We start from the raw sequence: 12617 nt of genomic DNA on the forward strand, positions 1-12617 counted from the left end.
ACACTTGTGTCTGGAGCCACATCTTGAAACTGCTAAGGCAGATTTCATTGAAACTTGGCGCGAGTATATACATGGATAAGAGGATAATGCACGTCAAATTGTGACACAAACCTTTTTTTGAGGTCAAATTAGGAGTTATGGCCTATTTTTACTTGAAAATTACCTTTCAAATCCTATTGTTCATGTCTTGATATGTATCTCTAATAACATATAAGCCACAGCCATGAAACTTACCACAGTTGTTTTCAATCATCTGGGGCTGAGCCACATCAAGACCCATAACTTTAGAGGCAAAGTCAAGGTCAGACATTGAGGTCAAATATCACAAATTAGATGAATTATTCATAATTTAGCCTTTTCTTCACAATGCAACAATGTATTCTGTTACAACTATTTACAATTGTTCTCTTTATCTGGCTGCGTGCCTCTGGTAAGACTTGTGTCCCAAGGGTCAAGGTCACATGTTACACATTTTGATTAAAGATGCCTAATTTTGTAAGGATTCTACCATACATCAAGGTTCTAAGTCATCTGATGCTGAGTCAAGGCCCATTCCCCTAGAGTAAAGGTCAAAGTCAGACATAAAGGTCAAAGGTCACAACTTTGATGAATAAATAATAATTTAGCCATTACTTCAATATGCATAGAGGGATTCTGAAATAACTTTCTACATTTTTTTTAATGAAGACCTATTTATTTTAGCTCGTTTGCATAGAAAGCCTAAGGCTTATTTGAAAAGATATCAAGTCCGTTTCCTGGGACTAGAACCTGTGCTTGGTGTCTTTGGGGGAGATCTAAAGAACGCTCCCACAATGTGGATCAAACCCGTGACCTCCCGATCGATAGGCGGGCACCATATCCACTACACCACAAATGTTCTCCATTACCTGGAATTATATTACAAGTAGGACTCGTGTCGTTAAGGTCAAGGTCAGTCTTACAAACTGAGGACAAATGTTAAACAGTTTTATTAAATAGGCCTTACTTTGTTAGGATTTTAACACACCATCAAGGGATAAGCACCTATTATTGGACACAAACTATCTGACTGGAGAAATCAATTAAACTAATTTGCTTTTTTTTTTAATAACGTAAGTAACCCCTATGATTAATTATAATTGCAGCATTCAATTATTTACTATGAACTTTTCAAATAAATACAATATGGTTGCTCCGTGAAGTACTTTCAAAGTTTCTGTTAAACACCAATTGCTAGCATTTCATAATAAATATGCAACTCATAATAAATATGCAACTTAAGTTACCACTTCTTGCACTTTATTCACGTCATAAATATATACAAATCAACTATAGAAATAACACAATAAAAAGAATTACACATTAAACCATCAGATCTACAATTATTAAATAATATTTATGGTGGCTTTTTTAACACTAGATCACACATACAAGATGGGCACAGCCACCAAGGTAAGAGCCTTAAACAAGAGCACCGCATAGCAGGTGCCAACGCTCGGCTGTGGGTGACCTTGACCTTTGACCTAGTGACCCCAAAAATGGGTGTGACATGTAGAACTCATAAAGGTGCAGCTACATATGAAGTTTCAAAGTTGTAGGTAGAAGCACTTTGATTTTAGAGCCAATGTCAAGGTTTTAGCATGATGCGGACGGCGGATGAAGAGCTGGCTATGACAATACCTCGGGTTTTCTCCGAAAACAGCCGAGCTAAAAAGAATAGGTTTCAGAGTTATTATCCTAAGAGATATTAAATAATAATTCATCCTTTGACTATACTCCTTTCATTGATGTTTGGGCATTGCACCTTTATCAAAACTTTTGAAAAACTCTATTAACTACCGGTACATCTTTTATTTAATTCATTTTTGGCGTATTTTAATGTTTTTTTAGGAGCCAAATAATGTTGTTCATGACGTCATCATGTGCAACGTCCTTTGACTTTCATAAACATTTACTTTATTTTTTTAAAACGTGCTGTCAAAAGATGTCAAATTAAAGGAAACAGTGTAATAAAGGCGCTATGCCGAAATGTTAATGAAAGCAGAATAATCTAAATAATGGGTCTGTTTAAAAACAATGAGACACCACAGACCCTAATATGATGCGTACAATGAATGTAATCATGACTTAGTCATAACATGATACATAAGCGATAATAGCGAAAATGAGCATTCCAAATGTAACAAGACTATTGCCAAGCAATATTGTCCCCTACCGGTGAAACTCCACCATTGTCAGTATTTATATATATATATATATATTTGTTGCCATAGCAACCAGAATTATTGAAAAAGGAACACAATTAAATGACCTGCATAATGTCCATATTGCCATCTATCCATGTTTCAAGTTTCATGAAAAAATATTACGAACTTTTAAAGTTATCGCAGGATCCAGAAAAGTGTGACAGACAGACTGACGGACTGACAGACGCACAGAGCGCAAACCATAAGTCCCCTCCGGTGAAACCGGTAGGGGAAAATAAACATCAAGCCTTTATACCGACACCATATGAGCCATCACAGAGCAAAACTTTTCTGCATGACCAACATTCATTGTTTGTTTTAGACATCACAGGGCCCAGTTATTCACATGGACAGACAGAAAGGACGGATGGTAAATATAAAGTCTCCTAAATGTCAAAGATCCTCAGGGGGTTAACCCATTTATGCCTAGTAGACACTCCCTTCCTTCTAAATTGGATCAATGTATTTCCAAAATTAGGGATGTCTAGTATACTTATTTTTATATTTAGAATATTTCTTACAGAAATTACTTTAAGCAAACAGCGGAGACACAGATGAGACGCCGCATCATGCGGCGTCTCATCTGGGTCTACGCTGTTTGCCAAGGCCTTTTTTCTAGACGCTAGGCATAAACAGGTTAATTAAAATCTTAACTCTCTACCACCATCAAACTTATTTTAATGCATTTGTTGTGCCTAAGAAAGTTAAATTTAATTAAAGACCTTTCTTACTAGATTTAAGTTCTTAAGGCTTCATTTCCAACCCTTAGATGCTGATGAGCAGCAAACAGCATAGAACCTGAACAGACTGCGAGTCACTCGCAGGCTGTTCCGGTTTTATGCTGTTTGCACATAGTCATTTTCACTTTCCTTTTGAGTGGGAAAGGGTTAAATATATTGTTCAAAAAGAAACTTATTACAAAAGAAATAACACAATCTAATTTGACAATGACAAGAATAATATGCACCATGACACTAAAATATAACAAGATATGTACAACTGTTTTATTTACATGTATTTTACACACAACTGATTGATATCTTTACAATATAAATGTAAAAGTTAATTTTACACAACCAATGATTATGATATATTTACAATATAAATGTCAAAGTTCATTTTACACAACCAATGATTATCTTAATGACATAAGTATATAAAGTTCCAAAGATTGCAAATAAAAATAATTATTTCAGTTTTCACAAGATATCCAGACTAGCCAAAGAATGGTCAGTATATGGTCAAGTGTCACAGACTGGCCAGAGAATAGTCAGTATATGGTCAAGTGTCCCAGACTAGCCATAGAATGGTCAGTATATGGTCAAGTGTCACAGAATGGCCAGAGAATGGTCAGTATATGGTCAAGTGTCCCAGACTGGCCAGAGAATGGTCAGTATATGGTCAAGTGCCCCAGACTGGCCAAAGAATGGTCAGTATATGGTCAAGTGTCACAGACTGGCCAGAGAATGGCCAGTATATGGTCAAGTGTCACAGACTGGCCATAGAATGGTCAGTATATGCTTAAGTGTCCCAGACTGGCCAGAGAATGGTCAGTATATGGTCAAGTGTCGCAGACTGGCCAGAGAATGGTCAAGTGTCACAGACTGGCCAGATAATGGTCAGTATATGGTCAAGTGTCATGCAGTAAATTCCTTAAGTCTTCAGTCATGTATAGAACTGAACAGCAAACATTAAAATGTAAACTACAGTATTGCTTACATGTTTTATACTGTTCCCATTTATGAACAGAAATAATAGATTTTGCATAGTAACTATGACCCAAAAATGCACACCCAAATTTACCTTGAATTGATATGGGCCGCCATCTGTACAAATGGTGTTTAAATGCATGTGTGTAAAGTGTTGTCCCAGATTATGAGCACAGGCTTATCAGAGACGACACTTTCCGCCTAAACTGGATTTTCGTCACGAAAATACAATAAAAGCAGAAAGGGTCGTCCATGAATAGCCTGTGCAAACACTACGCACATGCATTAAACCCCCTTTCAGGGAGCGCGGCTCATATATTCCTGAGGAATCATGTATACTGACCACAACTCACACAAACCTCTATCATAAATGTACAGTTCATTGGTCCTCAATTATGCATTGTCCGAAACCATTATCTGTTACAAGCCCTGAACTGTTCCAAATTGTCCTCACGTCAATTGTCAGTTCCATGCATTTAATCAACATATAGAAACTCTATAAAACAATGATGATATTGTCACACAGCAACGATTTTCTCAATGAATTGATCCGTTTTTGTCCATTTGTGTTGAGACACATAAACTGACCTCATCTGAACCTATCTCATTGAAATCAGTCCCACACGTTCTTGCTGAGTGTAACACCAAAACTTTCTCTACAAATTCACCAGATTTCATCTATTTAAAGTACACCCTTTCAACAACAATTTGTCTTCATTTGATTTCTTGAAGGTTGATCTATAAACAATTGTTGTCAAACAACATAAACTTCTCAATAAATCTATCAGATTTCATCTGATTAAATTGACACTCCTTTCAACCAAAAAATTGTGTTTAGAATCAATATTACAAAATTGATCACTTAAAAGATATGCTTTCTAATACCAAACACGTATCGATAAACTCATAAATTTCAACATTTCATCTGTTTGAATATACACTATTAACCAACAATCCATTTTTTCGGAATCGATTCCTTTGCCTTGATCATTTCAAATGAAACACTTTCAAACATCACTTCTAATTACGCAATCAATTCCTTCAAAACAAGTTGATACTTTAAAAATCCTTTATCAAACCTCAACTATTTTCTCAATGATTTGATCTGAGTTGATCTTATCACGTAGCGAGCTCTTGTCAATGAATTTCTCGTCTTGAGCGTCCTCCCAAAGTTTCCGCAGAGTCTTTTTCAACCTGAGGACCGTTAACCGCGCCTTTGGCTTCTGGTTCCAGCACTCTCGTATTACGCGAGACAGGGGCGCCAAAATCTGAAACAGAACAAGATGTGTTTGTGAAACACTATGTTCCCATATATTTGACCTTTGAGCTTGAAGGATGACCTAGACCTTTCACCACTCAAAATGTGCAGCTCCATGAGATACACATGCATGCAAAATATTATTATTATTATTATACCAATGTTATATAGCGCCCTTTTCATGTAAGAGTGCACGTTCAAAGGCGCTTTACATAAGAACATTTAACGTATCGCAGATACGCATACATTTTGCAACACTCTTTCAAAAGAATCGATCAAAACTACTCAATTATACTTTAAAACTACTCTATTATACCAATACTATAAGTACTACAAAAAAAAGCACAGTTACCATATATTAGAAAGATCAACAAGACAAAACAGTGACAAAACAGAACAGAGACAAGGGTAACGTCAGGATACCATTACCACGAGTCCACAAACCCCCAAAGAAATAATTATGCTTCCTTTAAAAGGGTTATTTCCAGTTTCCCCCAAAGGAATAATTATGCTTCCTTTAAAAGGGTTATTTCCAGTTTCCCCCAAAGGAATAATTATTCTTCCTTTAAAAGGGTTATTTCCAGTTTCCCCCCAAAGGAATAATCATGCTTCCTTTAAAAGGGTTATTTCCAGTTTCCCCCAAAGGAATAATTATGCTTCCTTTAAAAGGGTTATTTCCAGTTTCCCCCCAAAGGAATAATTATGCTTCCTTTAAAAGGGTTATTTCCAGTTTCCCCCAAAGGAATAATTATGCTTCCTTTAAAAGGGTTATTTCCAGTTTCCCCCAAAGGAATAATTATGCTTCCTTTAAAAGGGTTATTTCCAGTTTCCCCCAAAGGAATAATTATGCTTCCTTTAAAAGGGTTATTTCCAGTTTCCCCCAAAAGAATAATTATGCTTCCTTTAAAAGGGTTATTTCCAGTTTCCCCCAAAAGAATAATTATGCTTCCTTTAAAAGGGTTATTTCCAGTTTCCCCCAAAGGAATAATTATACTTCCTTTAAAAGGGTTATTTCCAGTTTCCCCCCAAAGGAATAATTATGCTTCCTTTAAAAGGGTTATTTCCAGTATCCCCACAAAGGAATAATTATGCTTCCTTTAAAAGGGTTATTTCCAGTTTCCCCCAAAGGAATAATTATGCTTCCTTTAAAAGGGTTATTTCCAGTTTCCCCCCAAAGGAATAATTATGCTTCCTTTAAAAGGGTTATTTCCAGTTTCCCCCAAAGGAATAATTATGCTTCCTTTAAAAGGGTTATTTCCAGTTTCCCCCCAAAGGAATAATTATGCTTCCTTTAAAAGGTTTTTTTCCAGTTCGTGCTGAATGAGATTTTATACAATGAACTGAATAAACCACTGCTTATATTGCATAGGATTGGAGGAAGAGGTGAGTTTTCAATGCCTTTTTGAAGGAATTCAGTGTTGAAGAACCTCGAATGTTTGATGGAAGTGAGTTCCAGAGTTTGGGAGCAGCGTACATGAAACTTCGCAATTTTCAATATTGCAAAAGTGTTCATTAAATGAGCGATTTTGACCCATATATTTTACCCCCAATGTGAAGGATGACCTTGACCTTTCACCACTCAAAATGTGCAGCTCCATGAGATACACATGCATGCCAAATATGAAGTTGCTATCTTCAATATTGCAAAAGCTTTGGCAAATGTTAAAGTTTTACCAAACAAACAAAGCGACAGAGCAAAACAATATGTCCCCCACTTTAGTGGTGGGGGACAAAAACAATGTTGCAGCAGGAGAGGTATGATAGAGACACATGATATGAAATTCAATTGTCACTGTAAAATTATTATCATACCTAACTTATTCTGAACAGATGGTTAATTAAGGTAATATATCTCTTTTTTAAACTCTCATAATACCCATTTGAACACAATACAACTTCTCGTGCATATTTTATGAGCTGGCTGCACAGATTGTGCAGGCTGACCTGGGATGACACTTCAGGCAAATGCATTAAGCCCAGTTTTTCTCCGAACAAGGCCTAAATGAGCCTTCTTCTAACATAGTTCATGACTTACAGAATCTGAGGCCCATCTGTACCGGAAAATAGTTAATTACTTACAGAATCTGAGGGATATCTGTTAGGGAGAATAGGTCATGACTTACAGAATCTGAAACCCATCTGTTTTGGAGAATAGGTCATGACTTACAGAATCTGAGGCTGATCTGTTAGGGAGAATAGGCAATGACTTACAGAATATGAGGCCCATCTGTTAGGGAGAAAAGGTCATGACTTATAGAATCTGAAGTCCATCTGTTTGGGAGAATAGGTCATGACTTACATAATCTGAGGCCCATCTGTTAAGGATAATAGGTCATGACTTATAGAATCTGTTGCCCATCTGTTTGGGAGAATAGGTCATGACTTACAGAATCTGAGGCCTATCTGTTAGGAAGAATATGTCATGACTAAAAGAATCTTAGGCCCTTCTAACAGAGGAATAGGTTATGACTTACAGAATCTGAGGCCCATCTGATAGGAAGAATAGGTCATGACTTACAGAAACGTAGGCCCTTCTAACAGAGGAATAGGTCATAACTTGCAGAATCTGAGGCCCATTTGTTAGGGAGAATAAGTCATGACTTGCAGAAACCGAGGCCCATCTAATAGAGGAATAGGTCATGACTTACAGTATCTGAGGCCCATCTGTTACAGTATCTGAGGCCCATCTGTTAGGGAGAATATATCATGACTTACAGAATCTGAGGCCCATTTGTTAGGAAGAATAAGTCATGAATTACAGTATCTGAGGCCCATCTGTTAGGGAGATTATTTCATGACTTACAGAATCTGAGGCCCATCTTATAGAGGAATAAGTCATGACTTACAGAATCTGAGGCCCGTCTGTTAGGAAGAATAGGTCATGACTTACATAATCTTAGGCCCTTCTAATAGAGGAATAGGTCATGACCTACAGAATCTAAGGCCCATTTGTTATGGAGAATAAGTCATGACTTACATAATCTGAGGCCCATCTAATAGAGGAATAGGTCATGACTTATAGAATCTGAGGCCCATCAGTTAGGGAGAATAGTTCATGATTCACAGAATCTGAGGCCAATCTGTTAGAGGAATAAGTCATGACTTACAGAATCTGAGGCCCATCTGTTAGGGAGAATAAGTTATGACTTACAGAATCTGAGGCCCATTTGTTAGGGAGAATAAGTCATGACTTACAGAATCTGAGGTCCATCTGTTAGGGAGAATAGGTCATGAGTTACAGAATGTGAAGCCTATCTGTTAGGGAGAATAAGTCATGACTTACAGAATCTGAGGCCCATCTAATAGAGGAATAGGTCATTACTTACAGAATCTGATGCCGATCAGTTAGGGAGAATAGTCAAGACTTACAGAATCTGAGGCCCATCTGTTAGAGGAATAGTGGATGACTAACAGAATCTGAGGTCCATCTGTTAGGGAGAATAGGTCATGAGTTACAGAATGTGAGGCCCATCTGTTAGGGAGAATAAGTCATGACTTAATAATCTGAGGCCCATCTGTTTGGGAGAATAGGTCATGACTAACATAATCTGAGGCACATCTGTTAGGGAGAATAGGTCACGAGTTACATAATCTGAGGCCCATCTATTAGGAAGAATAGGTCATGACTTACAGAATCTGAGGCCCATCTGCTAGGTATAATAGTTCATGACTTACAGAATCTGAGGCCCATCTGCTACGTATAATAGTTCATGACTTACAGAATCTGAGGCCCATCTGTTAGGGAGAATAGGTCTTGACTTACAGAATCTGAGGTCCATCTGTTTAGGAGAGTAGTTAATGACTTACAGAATCTGAGGCCCATCTTATAGTTAATGACTTACAGAATCTGAGGCCCATCTTATAGAGGAATAGGTAATGACTTACAGAATCTGAGGCCCATCTGTTAGGGAGAATAGGTCTCTGATGTTCTACCACCACCACCTTGCGCATGTCCTCAAATGATGGGTTGGATGGCACCACATCCCAAAAGGGTACTTTGTATTCTTCAACCATTCCTAGGGTGTAAATAAAGCAAGATGTTCGTATATAGAGAATACTATGACAGTTTTTCATACAAATGGGCCGTGATCTGTGAAAATGGGGTTAAATGCATGTTGGTAAAGTGTTGTCCCAGATTAACCTATGTAGCCACTAGGGCTTATCAGGGACAACACTTTCCGCTTTTCTGATATTTTTATTTTAAAGAAAGTCTCTTCTTTGCGAAAATCCATTTTAGGCGAAAAGTGTCATCCCTTATTAGCCTGTGCGGACTGCACAGACTAATCTGGAACGACACTTTAGGCACATGCATTAAACCCACTTTTCACAGATAACGGCTATAATAATAATGTTCATAGAAGCAACAAGAGCTGTCACCATAGGATGACTTATGCCCCCTATTAACGCTTGATAGAAGTTATGAGCTTTTTTCAAAACCTAAATGCAGATTTTGAAACCTAAACGCCGACCCAAAGTTCAAGGTCAAGGTCACAGGGGTTAAAATTTGTGTGTGTATGGAAAGGCCTTGTCCATAAACACATGCATGCCAAATATGAAATTGCTATCTGAAGCGACATAGAAGTTATGAGCATTTTTTGAAACCTAAACGCAAAGTGTGATGGACAGACGGACGGACAGTCCGATCACTATATGCCCTCCTTCAGGGGCATAAAAACAACAAAATCAAGAGCGTTCTGTCTTTATTTAGAAATTAAACTTATGTATGACCATTCAGGACTATCAATTAATAGGTCTTGGCAATTCAAAATATAATCTGCTAGTCTGACGGTACAAGTGTTAATAAATAAAGGTAATTAACAGACTAGCAAAAAAAATCATTAAAAATCTGGAACTTTTGCTGGAATATCGTATGAAACATAGAAGTTTAAACTAGAGCTTTGTCACAGACGTGACGAATACCCCCACATGACGAACTGAATATTTTGCATGTTGTCTTCACAAAAAACACCAGACACCATGCTCAATGTTTAAAACGCACTAAGTGACCCCGTAACCTAGTTTTTGACCCGGCATGGCCCATGTTCGAACTTGACCTACACATCATCTAGATACGACTTCTTACCAAGTGTGGTGAAGATCCGATGTAAACTACTTGAATTAGAGAGCGGACACCATGCTCAATGTGTAAAACGTACTAAGTGACCCTGTGACCTAGTTTTTTATCTGGCATGGCCCATATTTGAACTTGGTATTAAGATAATCTAGATAAAACTTCTGACCAAGTTTAGTTAAGATCGGATAAAAACTACTTGAATTAGAGAGCAGACACCATGCTGAATGTTAAAAAACGCACTAAGTGACCCCGTGACCTAGTTTTTGATCCGGCATAGCCCATGTTCGATCTTCACCTAGACATAATTTTGATACAACATCTGACCAAGTTTAGTGAAGATCGGATGAAAACAACTTGAATTAGAGAGCAGACACCATGCTGAATGTGTAAAACGTACTAAGTGACCCCGTGACCTAGTTTTTGATCTGGCATGGCTGATGTTCAACTTGGCCTTAAGATCATCTAGATAAAACTTCTGACCAAGTTTAGTGAAGATCGGATGAAAAGTACTTGAATTAGAGAGCGGACACCATGCTGAATGTTAAAAAACGCACTAAGTGACCCCGTGGCCTAGTTTTTGACCCAGCATGACCCATATTCAAACTTGACCTAGACATCATCTGACCAAGTTTGGTGAAGATCGGATGAAAACAACTTGAATTAGAGAGCGGACACTTAATACAGACAGACAGACCGATCAACCGACCGACCGACAAGCTCACTCTTATATACCTCCCTAAACTTCTTTTGTGGGGGAATAATTAATCTGGGACAACACTTAACGCACAAGCTTTAAGCCTCAATTTTCCCAGAATGATAAAATCATTATTGTTAACACATTTCCGCTGCCAACCTTGAGAGTAACACCGTCGCGCTGCCTCCCACATGACCAGTGAGAATGCGTAGATGTCGACACACTTGAAGCTCTCAAACACTTTGGGGTTCAGTGTCTCATCCAGCAGCTCTGGGGCCATGTAACGCTTCGTGCCCACCTTGTTGTTGGCACCTGGAAGTATTGTTAACCAGTAACCACTTAGATATGTATTTTGACACATTTGTAGTCCTTAGATACGTATTTTCAAACATTTGCAGTCCCTAAGAAAATGAAATTTAATTAAAGACCTTCCTTACTAGATTCAAATTTTAAAGGTTTCATTTCCAACCCTCAGATACTGATGAGCAGAATACATCATAAAACCTGAACAGACTGCGAGTTACTCGCAGGCTGTTATGGTTTTATGCTGTTTGCACATAGGCATTTTCCTTTCGCTTCTAAACCTGTTATTGAAGCCTGCAAATTGTATCATATGTATACATTAGTATTAATCGCTACTCTTTTTATGCCAACTTGTTCTTGGAACCAGGCAATGTTATCATATTAATCAGCTGCGCCAAAAAGGAGCTAAATGCCAGCACGTAAAGTGTAGCATCAGATTAGCCTGTGCAGTCCGTACAAGCTTATCAGGGACAACATTTTCCGATTTATGGAATTTTTGTTTAACAGAAGTCTCTTTCCTTCCAAAATGCAGTTCAGACAGAAAGTGTCATCCTTGATTAGCCTGTTGGACTGCACAGGCTTACCGGTATCTGGTACGACACTTCACACACATTAATTAAACCCCAATTCCCCATAACAAGGCTCTAACAAATTAGTTTTATTTCCCATTTTTATCTTTTTCAAAAATTAAATCTTCAAATATCTGTTTTGCTGATTTAACTGAAAATCAATGATGAACACTGATATATTTGAACTTGAAAACTATGTAACCACCAAGGGTTATGGCTCTTGTTGACTGCACTACCCTTCACTGATAACTAGCTTCTCACTAAGTTTAAGCTAAATTGATACCAATCTCCACCCAGAGTTGTCATTCCTTGCTCTCACATACAAAATCTGCCATCACAAGAAAATCCTACCAGATTTGGTATGATCGTTTTGGTTTGTTTAAGTATTATATTATGAAAAGTAGTTTCATTCTATTTTATATTTTGAAAAAAGTGTATAAGATATGGTTCATAATAAAACAAATAATTACCTAAATTACAAAAAAAGTAAACAACGGAAAAGTTATTGTAACACTTGGCTAGGCTATCAATATGTGGTTGGTTATGAAGGCAGGGATTTGATCCAGCTATGCTGGTTCCAGTCAAATCTCTGTGCGGAGGTTGGGTTGATACCTCTATAATAATTTTTCGAAACAAGACCTTTGACAAAACAAGTGATCAGTTTGAGTAATTAAGTGTGCATTCATGATTGGAATTCAAACAGTTCAAGCTATGAACAGTTTTTTCTCCCTTAAGTAATTTTCTGCGAAATAAATATTACTGCATTAAACTTCGAGAATATTTAA

At 37.5% G+C, this 12617-nt stretch overlaps 1 protein-coding gene across 5 annotated transcripts in view; it reads right to left on the reverse strand.

Annotated features, from left to right (window-relative positions):
• Positions 1–1261: 1261 nt before the first annotated feature.
• The window catches only part of LOC127847116 (activin receptor type-1-like), a 99289-nt gene continuing 87933 nt past the window's right edge, over positions 1262–12617 (reverse strand). For all 5 annotated transcript variants that reach the window (XM_052378750.1, XM_052378751.1, XM_052378753.1 and 2 more), the window contains 3 exons: positions 11120–11272; positions 9078–9208; positions 1262–5202 (listed from right to left, as the gene is read on the reverse strand). In XM_052378750.1, coding sequence (XP_052234710.1) covers positions 5008–5202; positions 9078–9208; positions 11120–11272 — 479 coding nt within the window. In that variant the 3' untranslated portion in view covers positions 1262–5007. The remainder of the gene's footprint in view (positions 5203–9077; positions 9209–11119; positions 11273–12617) is intronic.

Source organism: Dreissena polymorpha, chromosome 10, assembly GCF_020536995.1.
Source record: "Dreissena polymorpha isolate Duluth1 chromosome 10, UMN_Dpol_1.0, whole genome shotgun sequence".
In the NCBI taxonomy this organism is placed as follows: Eukaryota; Metazoa; Mollusca; class Bivalvia; order Myida; family Dreissenidae; genus Dreissena; species Dreissena polymorpha.